At 35.1% G+C, this 22,604-nt stretch overlaps 2 protein-coding genes and 1 long non-coding RNA gene across 3 annotated transcripts; 2 read left to right on the top strand and 1 right to left on the bottom strand.

Annotated features, from left to right (window-relative positions):
* The first annotated feature begins 697 nt into the window (after positions 1-697).
* Positions 698-2,098, top strand: LOC131066060 (replication protein A 70 kDa DNA-binding subunit C-like). The gene is made up of 2 exons (XM_058000733.2): positions 698-1,645; positions 1,808-2,098. Exons 1-2 carry the CDS (start codon positions 698-700, stop codon positions 2,096-2,098), a joined length of 1,239 nt encoding a protein of 412 aa, XP_057856716.2.
* A 3,384-nt stretch (positions 2,099-5,482) lies between these two features.
* Positions 5,483-6,787, top strand: LOC131860092 (uncharacterized). Its single transcript, XM_059214458.1, has one exon. The coding sequence runs from the start codon at positions 5,483-5,485 to the stop codon at positions 6,785-6,787; it is 1,305 nt and encodes a 434-aa protein (XP_059070441.1).
* Positions 6,788-15,773: 8,986 nt separating this feature from the next.
* Positions 15,774-17,501, bottom strand: LOC131066092 (uncharacterized). The gene is made up of 2 exons (XR_009111571.2): positions 16,852-17,501; positions 15,774-16,487 (listed from the first exon to the last, which is right to left on the bottom strand). It is a non-coding gene; the product is annotated as an uncharacterized LOC131066092 (long non-coding RNA).
* Between the last annotated feature and the right edge of the window lie 5,103 nt (positions 17,502-22,604).

The following is a 22,604-nucleotide window of genomic DNA, read 5'->3' as shown; positions in this document are numbered from 1 at the left end:
TACCTATGCATTTCCCTTTTCCACTTTAACACTATGCATCCCCACATGTACACTCACATATTCACGTCTCCTTTGCTATATACACATAACTATATATATTGTCGTTTTCCCTAAACCTACTAAAAAACACCTCGACACAAAAAAACCTCCACATAGCCATATACATGCATACACATATACATTGCCTGCTATTTCTATTTACCTTTCCTTTGCTGCCCCTGTAGGATATGGACCCACAAATACAACTAACCCCACATGCAATCCTCTCCATTAATGTCGGCGATGACGTCCCATCTCCAATACTTCAGCTTTTGTCTTTCGAGAAATTGATAGACAATGAAGATGGCAATGCTCGGTATAGGCTCGTTTTATCTAATGATGGTACACACATGCAATTGTCAATCTTGCCACCAAAGTATAGTGAACTGCTGCTTTCAAACACATTAAAGATAGGTTTTGTGCTATCATTGATAGCTTATGCTTGTAGAACTGTTTGGAACTCGAGGTAGACTCTTCAAAATGTTCATATACATAGTTATTGGCTTTTGAAATGATGCATTCCACACTATGTTGGTTCTTAATCCTCTCCTTTTGTCTGTTTCACAGGGTTATAATAATATTCAAGCTTGCTGTCAAATTTACAAATTAACCATTGCTCGGAAAACCTGGATACCTGCTTAAAGAGCAAGAACAAGAAATGTTCACTCGCGATCCAGCTCCCGCAGCTAGACGTTCCCTTAAGTTTGGGATACACGTCCCACCTGCACAGCAAGAAACCTTTCATAATATCAGCCTGATAAAAGCTTTGATTCCCTTCCAAAATAAATGGGCAATAAAAGGTCGTGTAATAAACAAGAGGAAAATGGATCAGTATGATACACCAAAATCCTCTGGGCAAGTGTTTAACTTTGACATGATAGATGTTGAAGGTACTGAAATTAGAATAACGTGTTTTGGTAATATAGTTGAGATGCATTATCATAGGGTTGAACCAAGAGCATATTATTATCTGTCGAAAGGTTCCATTAAGGAAGCCAACACAAAATGGAATAAAGTTAACAGTCATCTTGAGATTACTTTGGACCACAATTCAATACTAAAGCGTTGTGATCAACCTGTTGATGGTGAAGGTAATGTTTCTCGATTCACACCAATCAATGAACTTACAAACTGCAGCAACAACACTTTAGTCGATGTCATTGGTGTTGTCGTTGATGTTAAAGACCTTGCAGTAATATCTAGAAAAGATGGAACCAAAGTGAAAAAATGGGTTGTTAAAATAAATGATATGTCGACTTTTAGTGTTGATGTTAATTTATGGGGGGTGGCTTGGGAACAATTAGGTGGAGATCTCAAGAATATGCATTTAGCTCAAACAGTTGTCGTCCTTGAGGTCACTAATGCTCGTGTTAGCTATTTCAATGGAAAGGTGATCAACACAACCACAGCAACCACTTCGAAAATAAATCCTTCTACACCAAAGGCAGATGCACTTATCTCAAGAGGAAACATTCCAGCTGGTCTTTTGCCACTCTCTTGTGTTGCTGGTCAGCTAAACTCCCAATACAGCAGGATGACAATCGCATCTATCTTGGAACGAATGACTCTCCTCTCTCAAATAGTTGAAACCACTATTAGAGCTATTGTTAGAATCATAAAAACTGATTCCTTTTGCTATCCAGCCTGCCCTTTGCAATTTAACAGCAAAGAGTGTAAAAAAAAATGCATCCAATAAAATGACAATGTATGGTTTTGTTCTAGATGTCAAACTCAACTGCCAGAATGCAATTACAAATACTTATTGCAGATCATGCTTCAAGATCATACAAGCTCTTTTTGGGGTACTGCCTTTGATGAAGTTGGCACAAATTTGCTAGGCATATCAGCCAAAGAACTTTACATGTTGCAGTACGATTTGGCCGCAAACAGGACTCCTCAATCTATTATCAAGAATGTCCTCTTATCCACCTTTGTTTTCACTCTCTCTGTTACAACAGAGAACAACAACTCACAGACTAGACTAAAAACGACAATCACCAAAGCAATGCATGTTGATTTTCAAGTTGAATGTGCTCTTTTGCTTGCAGACATTGCTTAGATGACTGCAGCTGCAGAATTCCATACCGATTAGTTCGGACCCTTTTCATATGGCTTCGAGTATTTGATATATTGATACCTACGCACTGCTTTTACCCAGCTTAGGCAAACAATACAATATTATCAAAGGTCGACTATATAAGCATTGTCAAAACTCATGTGCTCTTGGCTATGGCAAACTTTACGATTTTGTATTTCCTTTTGTGTTGCTCCAATGCTTGTTTGTAATTTTGATTGTTTATATATTAACACACTTTTGCTTGCTTCTACCTGTCTCATCCCTTTGCTGTTATGTTTCTTTATGTCCTTATGTTCTTATTCAGCTTCTATGTTTTTCAAATATTATTGATTGATACATTAATATTTATAATATGTTGCAAAAAAAAAAAAAAAAAAGACTATCTGTTATTATCGATTTCCACTCTAAAGACATATATCTACTTGCTATGTCCCTGCCTACAAAGTCTCGGACATGTTCAACTATACTTAATTTTGTTTATAGCAATTTATACCAAATTCTGTATATATACCAAATGGCTTTACCTATCACAAAACAAACCACTATAATAACGTCTCATCGTTCATGCCAACATAACAATATACATCAATCTCTTCATCTACATCTACCCTTTCGCTTTTTGGTGTTTGCAAACATATATGCTACTATATACACTTCTGTAGTATTCATTCGCTGCCCTCACACAACAAAACAGCCAACTACAATTTTCGCCTTTACCTGCAAAAAAAATGCCTCCAAATGCAAAATTGTTTGCTGCCCTCCCTTTTTACATTTTCTATATGCCAATTTAACGTATAAAACCTCGCAGCTTCACACCAATGCAATAATTTGTACATACATGTGCACATGTATGTGATTATGTATGCTTGTGTGTATATATTTGTATTCTTCTGCGTATTTATATTTGTGTCTGTATGTGCATGTGTGCACACATATATAGATAGCTATACCCATATATGTCTGCCTGTCTGTATGTGTCTTTGTATGTCTGTACATGTGTACCTATATACATACATGCTTACATGCATACAAACATACATACAGACATGCACACTCACACTCAAACACCCACACACACACATATAGATACACAGATACAATCATACATAGAGGCATACCAACATACACACAATCATACATACACACAAACACACACATATATATATATACACACACACATCCACACACACATGCACATGCACATATATATATATATATATATATATATATATATACAAGGATGAAGAATAACTTTCAGCGGGCTCTGAACCATACACAGATACAATCATACATAGAGGCATACCAACATACACACAATCTCACACACACACACACACACACACACATATATATACACACACACATCCACACACACACACACATGCACATATATATATCTGTATGTATACAAGGATGAAGAATAACTTTCAGCGGGCTCTGAACGTGTGTGTATATATATATATATATATACACACGTTCAGAGCCCGCTGAAAGTTATTCTTCATCCTTGTGCATTTTCGCTGTTACACATTCGCAAACTGACAAATAGGTGATACTTCGTTGTTGGCCTTTTGCATGCCATACACAATTCCTTTCTGTTCAGCCCAATTGTAAATCATGCATGCATACATACATTCATTTATACATTCAAACATACATACAGATATATGTTTATTTACATCTATATATCTATGTATGTCCGTGTGTGTATGAGTTGCGTATGCACCCCAACATTTACTCCAACCGGCGGTGGAGGGTGGAGAGCCATTGGCAGGGAATTGGGGTTCTGTTGTTTGGAGCCTATTTAAGCACACCAAAAACACACACACACACACACACACACATATATACACATACATGTGTACATATATATATATATATGATTGCACAATCACACCCCGCCAAAGGTGATTCTTCAACATTGTGTGTTTCGCCGACATGCACAATTTCCTTCTTTCCAGACCAACTGTGAATCAAACATACATACATATATTCATATATATATATTCAGGCATACATACATATATATATTTATATATGTGTGTATATGTTTGTATGTCTGTATGTGTATGTGTCTGTGTATGAAATCCAACATTTGCTCCGCTCGGCGGTGGAGGGTGGAGAACCATTGGCAGGGAATTGGGGTTCTGCCGTCCGGAGCCTAATTAAGCACACAAAACAAATCACACACACACATCCACACACACACACATGTGTGTGTGTGTGTGCGCGCACTCACACACCACCAAACCTGATTCTTCCACATTGTGCGTTTTGCCAACATGCCAATTTCCCTTCTATTCAATTCAATTCTAAATCACATATGCATACATACACTCATTTATACATTCAAACGTACATGCATATATATGTTTGTATGCATATATATATGTGTGTATCTTTGTATGTGTATGTATGTGTGTGTATGCAATCGAACATTTGCTTCAAACGACTGTGGAGGGTGGAGAGCCATTGGCAAGGAATTGGGGTTCTACCGTTTGAAGCTTGTTTAAGCACACACATATCATCCACTATACATCTCATGCTATGTTCCATAGACCTGTTATTTCTAGCGCTCCACGAAGCATGGTCAAAAATAGCCAGCTTTTGATTCACCCCAACTCCACCGATATGTAAAAAAAACCTACCACCTAGACATGTATTGCCTGAAATATATACAGATAGCTATTGTTACAATGTGCCATGAAACCCCCTATCCATTTGCATGTCAGCATTGTTTCATACACATACAAATACTTGTATGTACATACACATATACCTTCCTTCCATACTATCTGCTACTTTATACGTATGTGTACAGCTTTGATATTCTCATTCTTAAATCACCATTCAAAATCTAATATACTCTGCCCATTCAAAATGTATGCAATAATAATGCAGGGTCTTGAAGAAAAATTCAATCTAAAGAAAGCTAAACGAAGTCAACAAAATCATCGTTACTACTCAAAACACAAGGAAGCTATTTCGAAAAAACGTCAGGTGGCACGCCTCAACTGTCAAAATCTCAACCCTTTGCAAGCCTCATCTGCAACCAATGCAATAAACACACCGCCGACGGTTCTACCAAATGAAAATTTTCATATACACAATGTCATGCCTAGTGCTGCTTCAACCGAATTCCAACAAACTTCCTTGCATTCCTCACAAAGCAATAAAACAGCTCCACCACAAGAAAGCCACTCTATCTACTAGGATACAATATTACAGAATACAAATCCACAATAATCTACAATAAATTGTTTCTCTTCTGCAAAATACATTCAAGCATTAAACACCTTCCGTGCTCGCATTGATTCATTGTCGACACTTCAAACATGTAGTATTTGTAAAGAAAGATATATTGGGATGATTGTTCGCAAATTTCACCCAACAATTGTCTGCTCCAGATGCTTTGCTGAAAGAGGCATTCATCATTTCTCTTCAACTAATAACTTAGACCCAGGTGAACAACCCTTTGTCTTAAAGAAGCTTACCCAGGTAGAGGAGATGCTTATTGCTCGCGTATCTCCTGTTTTGCAAGTCACTCACGCAAGAGGCGGCCAATACAAATATTTTGGTCACACGATAAGTTTCCCTCAAGACATCTTTGAAATTGCAAAGAAATTGCCCCGCAAATTGCAGGATTTGGAAGTCCTCATAATCCAAAGAACCAATATTCAAGGCCATAAATATGACTGTTATGTCAATAAATTCCATGTTATGGATGCATTGACGTTTAAAATCCAACATGACCAATACTACAAGGACGTTGTCATTGATTTTGATACTTTGAACTTGCTTCCTGATGTTACAACAGATGTTTCAGCTATGTTGAATCTGTTGCAAGGCATTGACAATGAAGTAGTTGTTCCTCCAACAGCAGATTGTTCCGACCCTGCGGATCCATTTGCCACAGACATTTCATCATCCTTCATCCCAACAATGCCTGGTACAACTTGTGAGTTGGAAGCCATTAAAGACACATTGCAACTACATACTACTGAAAAGAATTTTTTGCCTTGGCCTCAAATAAGCTCCTCCCCGATAAATGAATATAACACTAAAGGTTTATTGCCTATGGCATTTCCAGCACTCTTTCCAACTGGTATTGCCCTCCCGCTCGAGCCACGTACCAAACATGTTCATTTGCATGAATATGCACTCCACTTGATAAGATACTTCGACCAAAGATTTGGTCAGCATGTCAGGTTCCGCTATTTCATTTATAATCTCATTATGCGCCACCATTCACAGCAATCTACAACTGTCTTTATTAGAACTAATATAGAAGAGGCCTTCCCAAGCAATTTGCAAGCATTACGTGAACATTTGCAGAACACGCCTGATGACCAGTTGCCAAAACAGCTCCTTCGCTTTGGTGCAACTCTTAGAGGCACTAGGGCATATTGGAATAAATCTAGAAAGGAGCTCACAACTATGATCTCCCAATTGGGTACCCCAACCCTTTTTTTCACATTGAGCTCGACTGATACTAAATGGCCTAACTTGCATACCATATTCAATGAAGATAAAGACCAAGCCATAAAATCCACACGAAAACAACTAGTGGAAAATGTGATTCGCAATCCACACATAACAGCCTTATACTTACACAACAGGTTTACAATATTCCGCGAAGAAATTATTCAAAGAAAAAGACCTCCGGTATAGATATGAATGGCAACATCGTGGCTCAGCACATATTCATGGATTTCTATGGCTCCCTAGTGCACCAAACATGGACATCATTGATTGGCAAAATGACAATGAAGTCCATATGGCTAAAACTTTCTTTGATAGATACGTTTCTGCTTGGAACCCTCGTGCCAAAGCTGACCGAAATAATACAATTTCCTACACTGTAATAGATGATCCATGCTTGGCTAATACTACAAAGATATTCTCAATGTCCACAGCAACCGATTATGACGCATTGGTAAATACTTTGGAGAGACACACAAAATGCACACAAAATACATGTCTCAGGAAAAAAGGCCATTTATTGCAATGTCGTTACAGAGCTCCATGGCCTGAACAGCAAACATCGACATTAACTATTGATAGTGACAATAAACCATGTTATGCACCTACAAGGAATGATGACCGCTTGAATATTCATAGCCCTTCCATGCTTTCAATATGGCGGGCTAACATTGATTGCCAGCATGTTACTTCAAGAAAAGCAATCTTACAATACATTTCAAAGTATGCTTCAAAATCTGAAAAAAGATCAAAATCTTATACTGAAATGCTAAAAACTATTGTAAATGCAACTACTTCTGAAGATACTGTCTTATCAACATACCAAAAATTTATGATGGGGATAATAGCAGATCGTGATATCAGCGCACAAGAGACTTGTCATATGTTGCAGAAATTGCCACTCATTACCTATAGCCGACAGTTTATAACTCTTAATGTTAGTAGGAAGGCACTACATCGTATCACAAAATCAAGTCATGAAACAGACCTATCAACAAGCTATATCCATGCTTACATGCAACGCCCTTCTCAATTGAATACAACAACTCTCTTGCAATCTGCACAGGAGTTTTCATATATGCCACAGCGAAAAAAAACAAAATGGCTACTTCAATAGAAAAAAGCAATAGTAAATGTATATCCGAACTTCACTGCCCCCCCCCATTGAAGACAATGATGAATTTGAGATATTTTGTTGGTCTGAACTCTTGCTCTACAAACCATTATGTGACATTCCATCAGATATAGGCACTTCCAAAGATCAGGTTATACAAAATTGGATACTCTTCAGTTCTGCTGGCTATGTTCGGTTGAGTGGTTGCAACATTCTACAAGCTCCTCCACCTCAAGATACAGATGATAGTGACACTAATGATTCTCAACATGAAGAGCACTCAAATCTATTTGAATGGGAACTCCTATCTCAAATGGGTCCAACAAATAAATTTACCACAGATGAGCTGCAAATGTTAGGGCGACATGACTATGATTTGAGCTACTCTTGGCCCACTGATATTCCAAATCAGCAATTAGAGTCTACTACTGTCCAATTCATATCTGCAGCAAAATTACAATTTCAACCTCCTTCAAACCAAGCCTTGCCCATCACCAGCGACAAAACCCATCTCTCATCTGAGCAAAACCTTGCACTTCACATAATTGTACATCACCACTCTCAACAAACTGCAGCCCAACCTCTCTGAATGATTATTCAAGGAACAGCAGGAACAGACAAATCATTATTGATAGATTGCATCAGACGAAAGTTGAATATCTCTGAAACCAATAAGACAAACACATTATTAGTTCTTGCACCTACAGGTGTTGCTGCTTATAATATTCAAGGAACAACTATTCATGCAAGCCTCCAGATTCCTATAAAAGAAATGCATCCTTTGACAGGGCAAGCATTGTTCACCTCCCAAGAGTATTTTAGGAATGTTAAATATCTTCTAATAGATGAAATGAGCTTCTTGAATCCTAAATTGCTATTGAAGATTGATAGTCGCCTCCGCCAAGCATTCCCTGATAAACAACATGAACCCTTTGGTGGACTCTCCATAATCCTTGTAGGTGACCTTGGACAACTCCCGCCTGTGATGGACAAACCAGCTTATGCTTCGCACTCTACAGCTCTCAACTTGTGGTGCTCATTTACAACAGTTGTAACATTGCAAACAATTTTCCGCCAACAAGGTACCTCTGTTAAACAACAAGAATTCAGAAGCATGCTCCAAAACATAAGAGATGCCCAGCCTAACAAGCATGACTGGTAAATGTTAATGAACCAAACAAATACGAATTTCACCCTTTTGCAGCAAAATGAATTCAACTCATTGATCCATCTATTTGCAACAAATAGCTCAACAATGTTGCACAACAAAAGAATGTTGAAGGCATTAAATTTGCCCATTGCTCTCAGTATTGCACATATTGCACAACAAACTAATACTGACTATGATAACAATGAATAGTTACCATTGGAGCTGCTATTATGTGAAAATCAGCAGGTGATGTTACTAGCTAACTTATGGACTGAAGTTGGCCTTGTGAATGGTTCCATTGGCCTTGTTAAAAACATTATCTATGAACCGAATACCAAACCACCAGACTTGCCAAAGTTTGTTATTGTCCGCTTTCAGAATTATAAAGGCCCTCCATGGGATACATTGCATCCAAATGACATACGCATTCCTTCCATTGCCCGAGGCAGGCATACACAAATTCCATTGACAATCGCTTGGGCGATAACTATTCACAAATCTCAAGGCCTTACATTAGATAAAGCTACAATAGACATAGGCAGCACTGAAAAGCAAGGCCTAACATTTACAACTATCTCAAGAGTCAAATCAATTGATGGAATACGCATTCATCCACCTTTCTCATTTGAAAGGTATGCAAAAATGCAAAAAATGCTTTTACCACCATAAGAAAGAACGAAGAAGCTCGCTTGCAACAACTCTCAGCCCTCACAAGTACATCACTAGATTGCATTCTACAACTATGAAATGCTTGCACACATGTTTTGGCCTTCGCAGCTTCGCCAACCAAAATGATGATATTCAGCAGCAACCATTCTATCTTCTCAACTTCTATTGCACAGGTACACAAATTCCAATGCTAATATATCACAATTCCCACTTTAAAATTTTCCCATTTCTTAGTATGCTATTTAAATTGAAATATCATTTCATGCACTAACATATTCATCATTTTTGCATTTTTCCTAACTCTGCAAGTTGCCTTCCACATATACACATTTCCATTCTTTATTGCCGCAAAATAAATAGTTTTCCATCAAATGATACACATTCACCACTAACCGTTCTTCATTCTCCACTGTTGTTACAAGTGCCCACGCTGCACCTCCAATGTAAGTTCTCCATACTTTGACGAACTAAATAACTAAAATGTAATTTATTTACCAGATTTCCTCCTGCACAACCCCTGACTCTGTTTCTCTTTTAATTCTTGTGTGTTCTTTCCAGATTTCCAAGCGCCATACAAGTGACGGACACAACAAAAAATCAAAACACAGTTTCACTTCTCGCAATTCTCTTAAACTAGCATCCTCTAGCTCTTAACACATCATTGATATTAAACAAAATCAATACATTTTCATAGTATTTATCATATCAATTACATTTCCATTTAAGTGACTTCTCATCTCTTTATTAATTCTATTGCAGATTACAGATGCAAACCTCAACCAACCAAACTTTACCCATCATGCAATTGGAATTGCCATATTCTACACTGCTCTAATACAAACAACCACAACTATTCCTACATCAATGTACAGCTACCCAACCTTCAACTCAACAGTTCCTGCAACACTACAACACTCTTGCATACACCAATGTCTACACATTACAAACAGGTGATTAACAATCAAATTTTATTCACATGTTGTTGCACTCGTACTTTAAAAAATACAAGATTAGAAATAATCTTTTTAAACTCATTCATCCTAAATACTTTGCATCTCTACAAAATTCTAATACAGATGCACAACTCCCACCAACCATTCTTTAACCGTCATCAGATTACATCGATTTCTTGCATCGCTATCCCACTATCGCCTCCACCAATGTCTGCCCCCCTCCAAACAGGTAATTCATTCTCACAATTTAACATCTTAAGCTTGTTTTCTTTCCAAACAAGCATGTCCCTAAACAGCTGTACTGTCTACTCGCTAATTACATTCCATCTGATTGCTAACTACTGCTTTAAACTTTCAAATAGCCGTTTCGTTCAGACCATCACAACAAACACTGTGCTTTGCCCTTTTACGTTCAACTTTCAGTATGAAGTTTTGTTTGCCGCCAATGTGTCACCCATCCAGAAAAAGTTTTCACATTTACATATCCTGTCGACAAATAACTTTAAGCCAACTAGTAACGTGTGCTTCCCGAAATCTGTTATTGAATGGCCCTCGAATTTAATTACACTGTGCTGGATCTCTTAGATTAATAAATAAACATTTACTGACAAAGGCTTCTATATTTCCCCGACAATAAGCAAACATAAGCAGCTGAGACAGGGAATTTTGGAGCCCTAAATATGTTCCTCCATATTCTCGGTGTTCTCCTTGTTTTCCAGGCATTCATGCCCCGCCATGAACACAACACTGCCATGAAGACAAACTGTCACAAACACTCCTGCAGCTTGTGAGGTATGTTTCGGTTTTTGTAGTGTTCTTGCTTCCTCTGTGCTGTATACATCTGAATTGATTTTCCATCAAAATAGTGCATTCCTTTCTCAAAGCTCTGTATATACTCATGCTGCCATTTCAATGGTTTATATTATTGAAATCGACAACTTTTAACTGTTAGGGTGGATATTAACTTCATCATTAAAAACTGTGAGCAACTCTCTTGAAATGATATTTTTAGAGCAATGATCCAATCAAAAAGAATAGTAATTGAATGGATGCTGATATCAGGAAACCTATAAAAACTATCAAGCTTTGTCTTCAAGAGATGGTTTGCCACAGTATTTATGAAATTAACTCTCTTGATGTTCTATCAACTTTAATCAAGACATTTTTATTGACAAGCAAAGTCTACAATGTGTGGCATTTCAAGACAACAGTTATGGACAATTTGTCAACAGCTACCATACAATCGTCAAAAACCTTGTTAAGCTCTTTATGTGCTTTTCGAGAATTTACTTTTGCTAGACATTTTCCTCTCTTAATTGACTTTTGATTGTAACAGATAAGATCCTTGTGCAAACAAACTGCTCTTCTCTGTTCAACGCTACAAATGTCATTGCAGCAAGCCTGATTAACAATCCTAGAGGTACCATAGCACCTTCTGCAAGCTATGTAACTAGGAAAGAAAAAAAGGTCAAAGCAGCAACAACTCATCTTTCAGCTCTTTGAACGATTATTTTTATCCCCTTAGGTAATTGGGGAGCCAATTAAGGTAGATCCTAGCAACTACCATCTCAATATGAGAACTATTAAAAAATCTCCCATTTCAATTTTATCTATTTGATGATTACAAAATATATTTAGATAGGCACAACAAATTAATCTTTTTTGGGTGTCATTAGGGAAGTCTTCTTCTTGCTCGAATTATAGCAGTACAAGATTATAGACTGCACCCTCTTCCTCTGGTGCCTCGGCCTGATATCATACAGGTGCTACACTACACCCACCTTCTTGTATTCTTCTACTAATCTCTTACTTGATTGCACTTTTGCTTATTTGGATTGAAAAATATTAAAATAATCAAATACTCAACACAAAATCTGAGTTAACAATGATTAATTAACAATAAAGCCATTCTCAGGGTGCATTTATATGCAATCATATTTGTTGAATTTTATTGCATAATCATATATTTGTATAATCATATAATTCATGTTCTTTTTTACTCCATTTCCATATTAGTTGAATTTTCTACTAATTACATATTTTCTATCTGCTTTCAGCTTGCCAGCGATCTGATGCACCAATTTACATAGCTCGGAATTTCCTTCTCTCTCATTGCTAAAAAAAAACGATTAATTTTGACAGTCTCTCTCTTTGATTATGACCAATAAAAACTCTTTTACAAATTCGCCATGTATATTTGTACACTTCACATTGCATAAAAAAACAACACCATATTAATTTCTTGTATGTTCCAGCTCACGTGGCTTCATATATCTTGGTTTTATCGCCTTCAAAAACAAGTTACATGGTGTTGGTCTGGACTTTCCTGCTTTTATCATGTGTTGCAATCTCATCTATATATTGTCTTCCTGTTCCGCACATACGCATCCTATCGGCTTTCCGTTGCACGCGATAAAAAACGTGCAACTGCTAGTTTATAAACATTATGATACAAAGCAGTTCATAAACTAGCATAAACAACTTATGTAAGTAGGTCAACTGACAAAAGTGTATAGACTTGTTATTTTATAATAGAGAAAGCATAGGCATATATTGGCTTGCAGTCGAGGAAGCAGGGGCTTGTGTTTATTAAACAATCTGTTGATCTTATATCCTTTTCGATTACTTGCTGCTCCTTTATTTTGTTCTTAGCTCAGAAACTAGTCTTTTTTGGTTATGTTAGAAATTCAGGCTATATAAATGATACTTCAAGTAGGAAGTCACTAATGCATGTAGATGAACCATTTCATGATGCAGACATAGAATACTCAACAAGATTATAGATTGTTTTTCAAGGCAAGGTAAATTCAATACATTAATTGATTAATATAATTAAAAAAACATATTTTATTACACACGCGTCTTCTTAAAGGAATTTTCAAGTTCAATAATAAGAAGATGACTCATGATACATATTTTATATTTCTAGTAGCATCAGACAATGTTTAACCTCACTTCAGTAACATGAGTTCCTGCAGCATTACTAATAGGAACACGTCCATGCTTCCATATTGATCAACATTCAAATCCCAATGCTAAGCATCTGGGGACTTCTGGGCATCTCTGTGTCATGCCCCGACAAGATAGATAGCAGCTTTTATAACAATTAGCCTTTATCTCAGTCAAATCGCAGCCCTTAAGACTTGAAAATAAAACAATGCTTCTGTTAAGGGTTGATTAATAGACTCAGATGACAACGATCAAACATAAATCAGATGACAATGATCAAACATAAAAATAAAATCTCAAATATGGAAAATTTGTGGGTCATTCTTCTGCCTCCAGCAATTTCTCTGAACACCAAAATATAATCATAATAATAATAAAAGATTAAATCATATTTAAGACTAACAGCAGCGATCCATTTGTGAAGGGATGTATCCCTTGCAAAGGAAAGAATGTGACTCCCCCACATTAGAAGATATAATGGGGTTTACGACTCAATTGTGAAGTGAGAATTGGAAAACAAGAAGGAAATTGAAATAGAAAGAGCAATAAATATTATCTTCAGCCATATACCAATTTGAAATACGTTTAAGTATATTATTAGATTATGAATAAATAGATGCATAGATATACATTGCAGAAATTATTGATCGTTGTGAGTAATCTAAATGTGACTCTTTGCTATAAATATGTGATAGTAGATTTGTATGATAATCCATTTGAATTTAGGAGAAAAGGATTGCAAATAGAAAGGATGGCCAGCCTTCTGGTTTCACGAGAGATGAAGGACAACCAGCCTTCATGCTTCTTATCAAGTACGCTACCCAGAGATGTAATCGACGACCGGCCTTCCATGCTCAACTGCTGGAGGGGTGGAATGGACTAGAAATCCTTCCATGCTTCCAGACTTGATAAAGGGGGACGGCCAGCCTCCAAGGTGAATTGAGGGATGGAAAGGCAACCCATCTTACATGCTCTCGCGATACAAGAGTGAACAACCTTGAGATTGAAGTTTGCAAACATTTCAAATGAATTCCTAATGAGATTATTATAGGAATATACTTTGGAATGACCATTGCCTTAATTGGATTTCAATATATCATGATGCCTACTAATACTTAGTAAAAATAGATGTTACCCAACTTATGGTTAATGTATCATGATGCCTATTAATACTTAGTAAAAATAGATGTTACCCAACTTATGATTTAATGTTAATTTCCAATGATTAATATTGTGTGCAGGACCTAGACCGGGAATTCTCTTATAAAGGGCATTTTGATTGGTAAATTATACTTTTAAATGTATTACATTTCATATTTCTAATTGGAATTTGAGTTTTTGGGCAAAATTTAAGAATATCCCAAAAGGGAACATTACGCCCTGAGATGATTGGCAGACATCTGGAGCGATCTGGACATCCTTGGCACTGGCAGTGGGATACGGAGTCTCCAGCAACTTGGAGACATCCCCAAACTTCGACAGACTTGGGGGGATGCCAAGTGTCTATTTTGTCTGCCCTCAACTCCCTAGGGAGTTTCAGAGATCTGGGATGCCTGCCAGACCCAGGGATGTGTCCCTGTGGTAAGCCGGTATCTGTTGTGTCTATTTTGAGTTTTTACCTGTGCGTTTGATTTCCTTCTCCCAATTAAGGATTGGATTCACTGCTACATCCTTCTGTCCTTTCTTTTATTGGGTTAACATGAGCTTAAAAATTTAAACAGAGAGCCAAGGAAACTATTAAGTTGAAAATTCTACCAACAAGCCAAGGAATCTATCTGCTGTGATATAAATATAATATGTAGTCATATTGAATATCATGGTTGGTAATTCGCCAACACAGATACCATGCAGAAAAATTTACATGATTACTTAAAGATACTCCATAAATGATAAAAGCATATAACAAAGGAAATAAATCATTTGAAATGAGGAAATCCGAAATACATAGTAAAAGTTAAAAACACATAAACAGGATACCAAAATTAGGCTGGAGAAATTTAGGAAAAGCTTTAGCAATTAAGGATGCCTCTATTAATCAAATTGACAGTAAAGCTTTATAGAGGCATTGTTCACTCTTGGAGATCAAAACCTCCCATCTCTTCTCTGACCTGCCTGCAAGAACATGGAACATGGACCCAAAATAATGCTTTGCTAATCTGTCTCAGATGTATTCAATGTATTTTGGAAAGGTTTGGTTTCCTCTCAAGCTTTAATTAAGAGGCCAGAACCTAAGTTTGCAGAACTTTAAGAAAATAATGGAAACTGATGAAAAAAAACACCTAGTGAGCTTTCCCCAGAGAATGTCCAATACGCCAATTTGGCATCCAAAATTATCACAAATTAACAAAAAAAAAACGCTTCCTTTTATCTTTATTGTGGACTTTACAATTTAACTTTCAGTACTTTATATGAATCCTCATTCATGGTTTTTTTAACCAGATATTATAGATCCCAGTTTCACACTTATTACTTCCCGTAATTTTGGGATATAAGTCATTTATCTTGGCCTATCTTTGCCACAATAAAGCATTCCATAAATAACAATTACATAAAGAGAAGTCATGAATGAATCCTCCCTCAATTACTCTTATGCAGATAAAACTTTGCAAGCATTGATTCAACGGCCACAACATCTGTTTTGTTGCACCTTGTGACCTATTCAGCATGATGTTCATACCATAACCCTCTAAATAACCCCTAAAATCGAAAATTATTGTTTAAATGGGTTATTCCATCTAATTTACAATTATTGGCCCTCTTTCTATGATGAGAAATATTTTTATTTATCCAAATGACAACTTACAAGATATTCCAACCAGTCCATTGAGACTATAATAGCACGAAAATGCACATTTGTTTGAAAATATCCCAGACACAGAAATAACATGTAACCATATCAAGAGCTCGAATGAGTAAATCCATGTCTGCTTTGCAAGACGCTCTTCGAGACACTGAGTCTTTGATCATTAAAAGCCGTACAATGAAAACTAACGGATGCCCTGAAATCCGAAATAGCTAGATTCGGTTTGAAACTTCTTGCTCTGAAAATTAAAACTGAACACGAAAATCAAAGCCCTTTCAAAAGAGAATCACCCGGTCATTTGCAAAACAGATATACTAGAAAAAAATATATCCTGAAAAATAATCATTATCTCAAACCCTAGAGCTGAAACCGCCCATAAATATTACAAATACAAATAAGCAAGAAAAAATTTAAAACCCTCTCATTGAATAAAACAAATAAGAATTAAAAATTCACCATCCCAAACATTGCAAAGGAAACTCTTTAAATTATTAAAACCTCCGACACTAATAATTCATCAGTGCTACGAAAACCCTAAAGTGATCCGACTGATTTAAACCCCCGCGAGAACCTTACAATTGCTCCGAAAATTAAGAAAGTTCAGTTAAAACTTACCAAATTTCGCATGCCCTAATGCTGGTGCAAGCAGGAATTCCCGCCACTACTTTGGCCACGGTCACATGACATAGAATTGTCTCTCTCTTTTCTTCGTTTTTCGTCACAATCGTCGTCACTGTTGTCCTCATCGAAGGGCTTCTCCCTGTGAAAAATACAGCATTTTTTAGAGCTTTTCTTGTTCATAAACTCGTTGTCGACGGTGCCTTCCTTCCATGTGACCTTCTTTCTAGGGCGACGGGCCAAGCGGAGCGTCAGAACCTGCTGCGTGGGCTGCGAAGATGAAGGCGTTTCAACTAACGCAAGCGTGGAAGAACCCCTACTTCCTTCGCCCACTGCAATTTGCGCCATTGTTACTTCTGACTGCTCGGCAAATTCAAATCAGATAGCTCGATGTTTACGTGGGATTTATTTTGGTATGTCAAATAAAAATAATGTTTTTGACTGTTTCCGGATTTAAATTTATATATAATCTGAAAACAGTCAAGATTAATATCTTATAGATTGTCTGTTTGTTGTTAAAAATAATATTTTAATTGATTAGATGCAGCATAGAAAGTGGTGGAAGATTTTTAAGGTTCAAAAGTGGAATACAAGAGGGAAGAGTGGGAAAAGGATGTTATCAAATATAGAAGAGTGAAGAGGGGGAAAAGGATATTATCAAATATAAAAGAGTGAAGAGTGGGAAAAGGATGTTATCAAATATAAAAGAGTGAAGCGTGGGAAAAGAATATTATCAAATATTTCAATTTCATATATAAACTTGCAATTGCATCTTGGTGTGATGCGGAGGAATCATTTGATAAATTGATATTGAATAGGTGTATTCAATATTTGATATAAAGAACAAACACATTTAATTTATATATATATATTAAAGAAAAAATGTATTTTAAAATTGTATCATTTAATTGTAATTGAAAAACACGTCACACTGATATTACTCACATGGTTATACTTCCAAATTGCCTATATAGAAAGAAATTTAAATGTATTATAAACACAATATTGTAGATATTGATGTCACATTTTCTTAAATTTGAAATTAAGGAAAGAAAATTATTTGAAGTGAACTCTATGTAGAGAATAAAATTAAAATGTATTGTGTGTTTTTTTGTGCATAAGTAAAATTTGCAAATTATATAAAGTTATAAGAAATAATAGAGAACTATATTGCATTGGAGAGATTTTTTCCTTAAAGAAGTTGATCGTATAAAAAAGAAAATGAGATATAATCAACATCCAATCAATAATATAACTTTTGTTAGACGTAATTGTTATCTTATAGAATAAATAATAAAAAAATTGCAAAGTTGTTGAAATGATCTATAAGTACACTAAATATAGATGAAAAAAATTAAGGAACAAACTTGAAGTTCTAGTAATCTTATTTGATCTTTTAAAGAACTTGTATGTGATAATGCTATCAAGTATCTCTCCTCACTTTTTTTATGATGAGAAGTATACCCATGGCTTTGATTGTGTTCATATCTTTGAAATCTGAAGAAAAGTTGTATGCAGAACCCTAAAAGTTCATGTATACTTGAAAAAGTTGTGAATTTCAAACCTTGTCGGTCAATATTATCGATGTTGATGGTTGCCTATTAAATTGTAAGGCCTTGTGATTTGTGTATTGTTAAGGAACTTGAATGTTTTAGAGGGACTTGATGGCAAACATATCTCAATGGGTTTTTTAGGGACAATTTTTTGGTTGTTGCAATTATAGACTGGTCATATGTTATGTTTGAATTGAACAACAACAATAACTAAGGAAGTTGTGGTGGATTTTCACCATCCCTATATATAATTGCTTTGACATATCCAAGTGCACTATTGACATGACCAATATATAATAGTTAATTCATAGCGGATAGGGAAATTAACATTGTTAAAGACAATAACATATTTCTATTATGTAGTGAGACCATTTTATTTGTTGCAATTTGATGCATAAAGGATAAGAAAATAGACTTCTCTTCAAAGGTGAGTGAGGAACTTGAACATGACAGAGGAACTTGTTAATCTACATTAGAGTTCAATAATATCACAATTATCCATGTGTTTACCCATGTCCTCGGAGAGGATGAATTAAAAGAATGTATAAATAATAAATCAAGAAACAACCATGATGAGTGTTCTATAAATTTTGATCGGATATATAATTTATTAAATCTATATTACAAAACTTATAATTTTATATTATATTTCAAATATTTACATTTTTTTTTTTAAATAAATGTATTCGCCATATCCCCACAAAGAATCATTATGTTGGTTGGTATCCTATTTGTCTATTATATTTATTTTTTAACATTTAAATTGCCTTGAAATAGTCAACTTGTAAGAGAACAAATATTTGTCAGTTGACATTAAACAATTTGATCAAGTTGTCAACAAGTGGTATTTACCAATTTGAATTAATTAGAAAGAAAAATTTGTATCATTCTTCATTTTGTGATAGAATTATAAAAACAAAATATAACTTTAAAAAAATACATAATTCAATATTGTTAACATAATCATTTATTTTTCTTATTGTCTATTTTCTGATGATGATGGATTATAAAATATAAGAATCTTGAATGTTTTATATTATTAAATTTTAATAATATGATAATGAAAAAATATATATTTGGAGTAAGGATAGTGTTAACCAATGTCATGGAGTTTAGAAAAACAAATAAAAATTTCTTGTTTTTAAAAAATATATTTTTAAACAATATTCTCGAAACAACCGATTATGGTAGAGTGGTATTCTCTATGTCTAGAATCTGAGACACAAGAGAATATATACATACCCATGTAAATATAATGTATATATGGCTATCTTATGTTATGTTAAATTTCCTTTTACTAAAACATTGCTCTTATTTTGACTATGGTTACCTCCTAGATAAGTATCTTAGGTTCAAAATTTCTCCTTTATTTAAAACTAAAACGGAGAATTGATATTCTCATGTATATAAGAACATATGAATAGAGGTTTTTGAGAGCTTAATGTCAATAGGTGCATAATAGATTTTCCATCTACATTTCTGAAATGACAGCGCTATCCTTTTCTTGTAGCATACTATCCACCTAATTAAAGTTGATTAAAAAAGCTCCATATATCTATATGTACATAGCACACAACATGGTATATGGTGTACCATTGAACTTTGTGTCGATTTGGACAAATTGATCATTTAATTTGTTGCCCCTGAGATGAAGAATATTGAATGGTATTAGAGATATTATGAGAGATAAATAACAATAGATAGCCTTGGCAAGAGGCAAATAAGTAAACATAAAAAAAATAGTGTTCATTTGATTTAGAATGCCCTATTGATTACTTATTCCTAGTCGTTGTAATGGTAGCCATAAAATTTTATCTAGACTTTTTCTTGCATCTTAGGCTTAAAAAAACATCATGTTCTACAATAATGATTTACCGTATTTAGGTAAAACCAAAGTTTAAATCAGAAATTGGCATATGAATCTAGAAGTCATAGCGTACAATCCAGAATGTAAGTTATCCATGGTCATTTCCAAACAACGACATTATTGATGTTAACAATGGATAGCTGCTAAGAAAATGAATTTGTATGTGTTGTTTCTGGATTTGATTGTGTGAATGTTTTTTCGTCAAAGTTTTGGATCACACTCTGTGATCCATCATCACAATGAGATAGAGATCATAAGGAGAAAAATAGTATATGTTGCAGACCAAAACATACTTAAAAGAGCAAGGAAGGTGGGAGGAGAAAAGGTAAGTACAAGAGTTAGGTGGCAGGAGATAAATTAAACAGAAATAACTACCAATTGCAAGGGGAGTGCCTGCAACAGGAGGCCGATAGGTCTCATTATAAAGGCATTATAATATTACAAGGAGGGTTTTTGTAGAAGCATCATAATGAGAGAATGTAATTAAATTCAAATTGAATAATTTTATTGATATATAGTATATAGTATTGGCACTATACAAAACCCAACCAATGTTTATAGTTGTTCCCAAAATAAGAAGTTGACCACCCACCATCTCTCATGTTGTTGAATGCAACATGATGTACAAATGCTTTGTATTGTAGATTGTATTAATCCCAAGCAATGTTGTACGAAATGAAAGTGCTATAAAGAGTACTTATTATAAATGGTTTATATTGTAGATTGTATTAATCCAAACCAATAGTATTTGTTGGACCCAAAAAACTTTTTTTATCCACCCTCCATCCTCCATGCTGGTAACGGTAGCATGTTATACAGCCATTTGATGTATATCATCTTAAACCTGTGAGAAATAAATTGTATTAGGACCTCACTTTGGAGGAAATCAAAAAACGAACACTAATAAAACACAAAGGCATGTACCTTGTACCTTGCAGAGTATCAGAGATGACGACAACGAAAAGCAATTACGGTTAGATGATGAGTATGTGTCTGCTTTTGAGATGGCAAATACTTGTAACCTACAAACAAAATTCAATGGCAAAAAAAAAAAAAACCGTAAGAGGGTTGCAAATGGTTTTAGGTTTCAAGGTTATGTTTGGCTTGATGTCCAACACTATAATGCCATTGATGTGTATGGTTCTCACGTTGTGTTTGGCTTATTTTTTATTTTGCCATTGAATTTGTAATTAGAAACATATTTATAGAGGACACATACCTTCAGACTAATGACATTAGATTGCCGGATATTGATCACCACCAAATCCTAAATTGTAAAAGCAGTGGTAACCTGGAAATGTTAATGCATCATAATGAGAGAATGTAATTAAAGTCAAATTGAATAATTTTATTGATATATAGTATATAGTATTGGTACTGTATAAAACCCAACCAATGTTTATAGTTGTTCCCAAAATAAGAAGTTGGCCACAAAGAGTACTTATTATAAATGGTTTGTATTGTAGATTGTATTAATCCCAACCAATAGTATTTGTTGGACCCAGAAAACTTTTTTTATCCACCCTCCATCCCCCATGCTGGTAACGATAGCATGTTATACAGCCTTTTGATGTATATCCATTTGATGTATATCATCTTAAACCTATGAGAAATAAATTGTATTAGGAAATTGTAATTGTATGAAGATAACTTGTGAGTAATAAATTGTATTAGGAAATTGTAAATGTATGTAACACTCGTAGAATATAAATAATATTAATTGAAGGTACTTACATTTTTTGTTGATGTTGTATTTGGTTAATGTTCTTGTTTTGTTTTGTAGGTTACTTCGTTGCCTGCCATTTGATACTTGTGAGAAATAACATTGTATTAGAAAAGTTAAAGTGTTTTAAATTGTAAAGTTTGTAGATTGAAAAGATTTGTAAAGGATTGTAGTTACATTTATTAATAGTAGGATTATCTTTGGTAGTGGTTCTGCAATCTGCAAAGTATAGAGACAGTAGAAACAGAAGTTAGTATCATTAATTGTAAAAGTTAGAGTTATTTGCATACCCTTGTAGGTTCTGTTGTTTGCAATCATGTCTTCATTGATTCCCTGCAAGTACAAGAAGAGAAAAGAAGTTTGGTAACCATTAGAAGAAGCATATTTGTAAGGAAGTTAAATAGTTGAGAAGACAGTGGATGGCAGATGTGTACCTGTTGTAATGCATTGAATGATAGGGGCGACTGAAATACCATGCTTGACTACTCTTGATCTTCCAAGGGTTGGTTCTAGTGGAGCATGTTGTTCTGTTCTATCAGATTATTTTCCCATCCAAGAGCCTCGTTCAATTTCAATTGAACCTAATATTGGTTAAATTTGATGTTGA

The sequence above is a fragment of the Cryptomeria japonica genome, chromosome 11 (assembly GCF_030272615.1).
Source record: "Cryptomeria japonica chromosome 11, Sugi_1.0, whole genome shotgun sequence".
Taxonomy (NCBI): domain Eukaryota; kingdom Viridiplantae; phylum Streptophyta; class Pinopsida; order Cupressales; family Cupressaceae; genus Cryptomeria; species Cryptomeria japonica.
The sequence above is the reverse complement of the archived record's forward strand: the minus strand, read 5'-3'. Positions and strand labels throughout refer to the sequence as shown.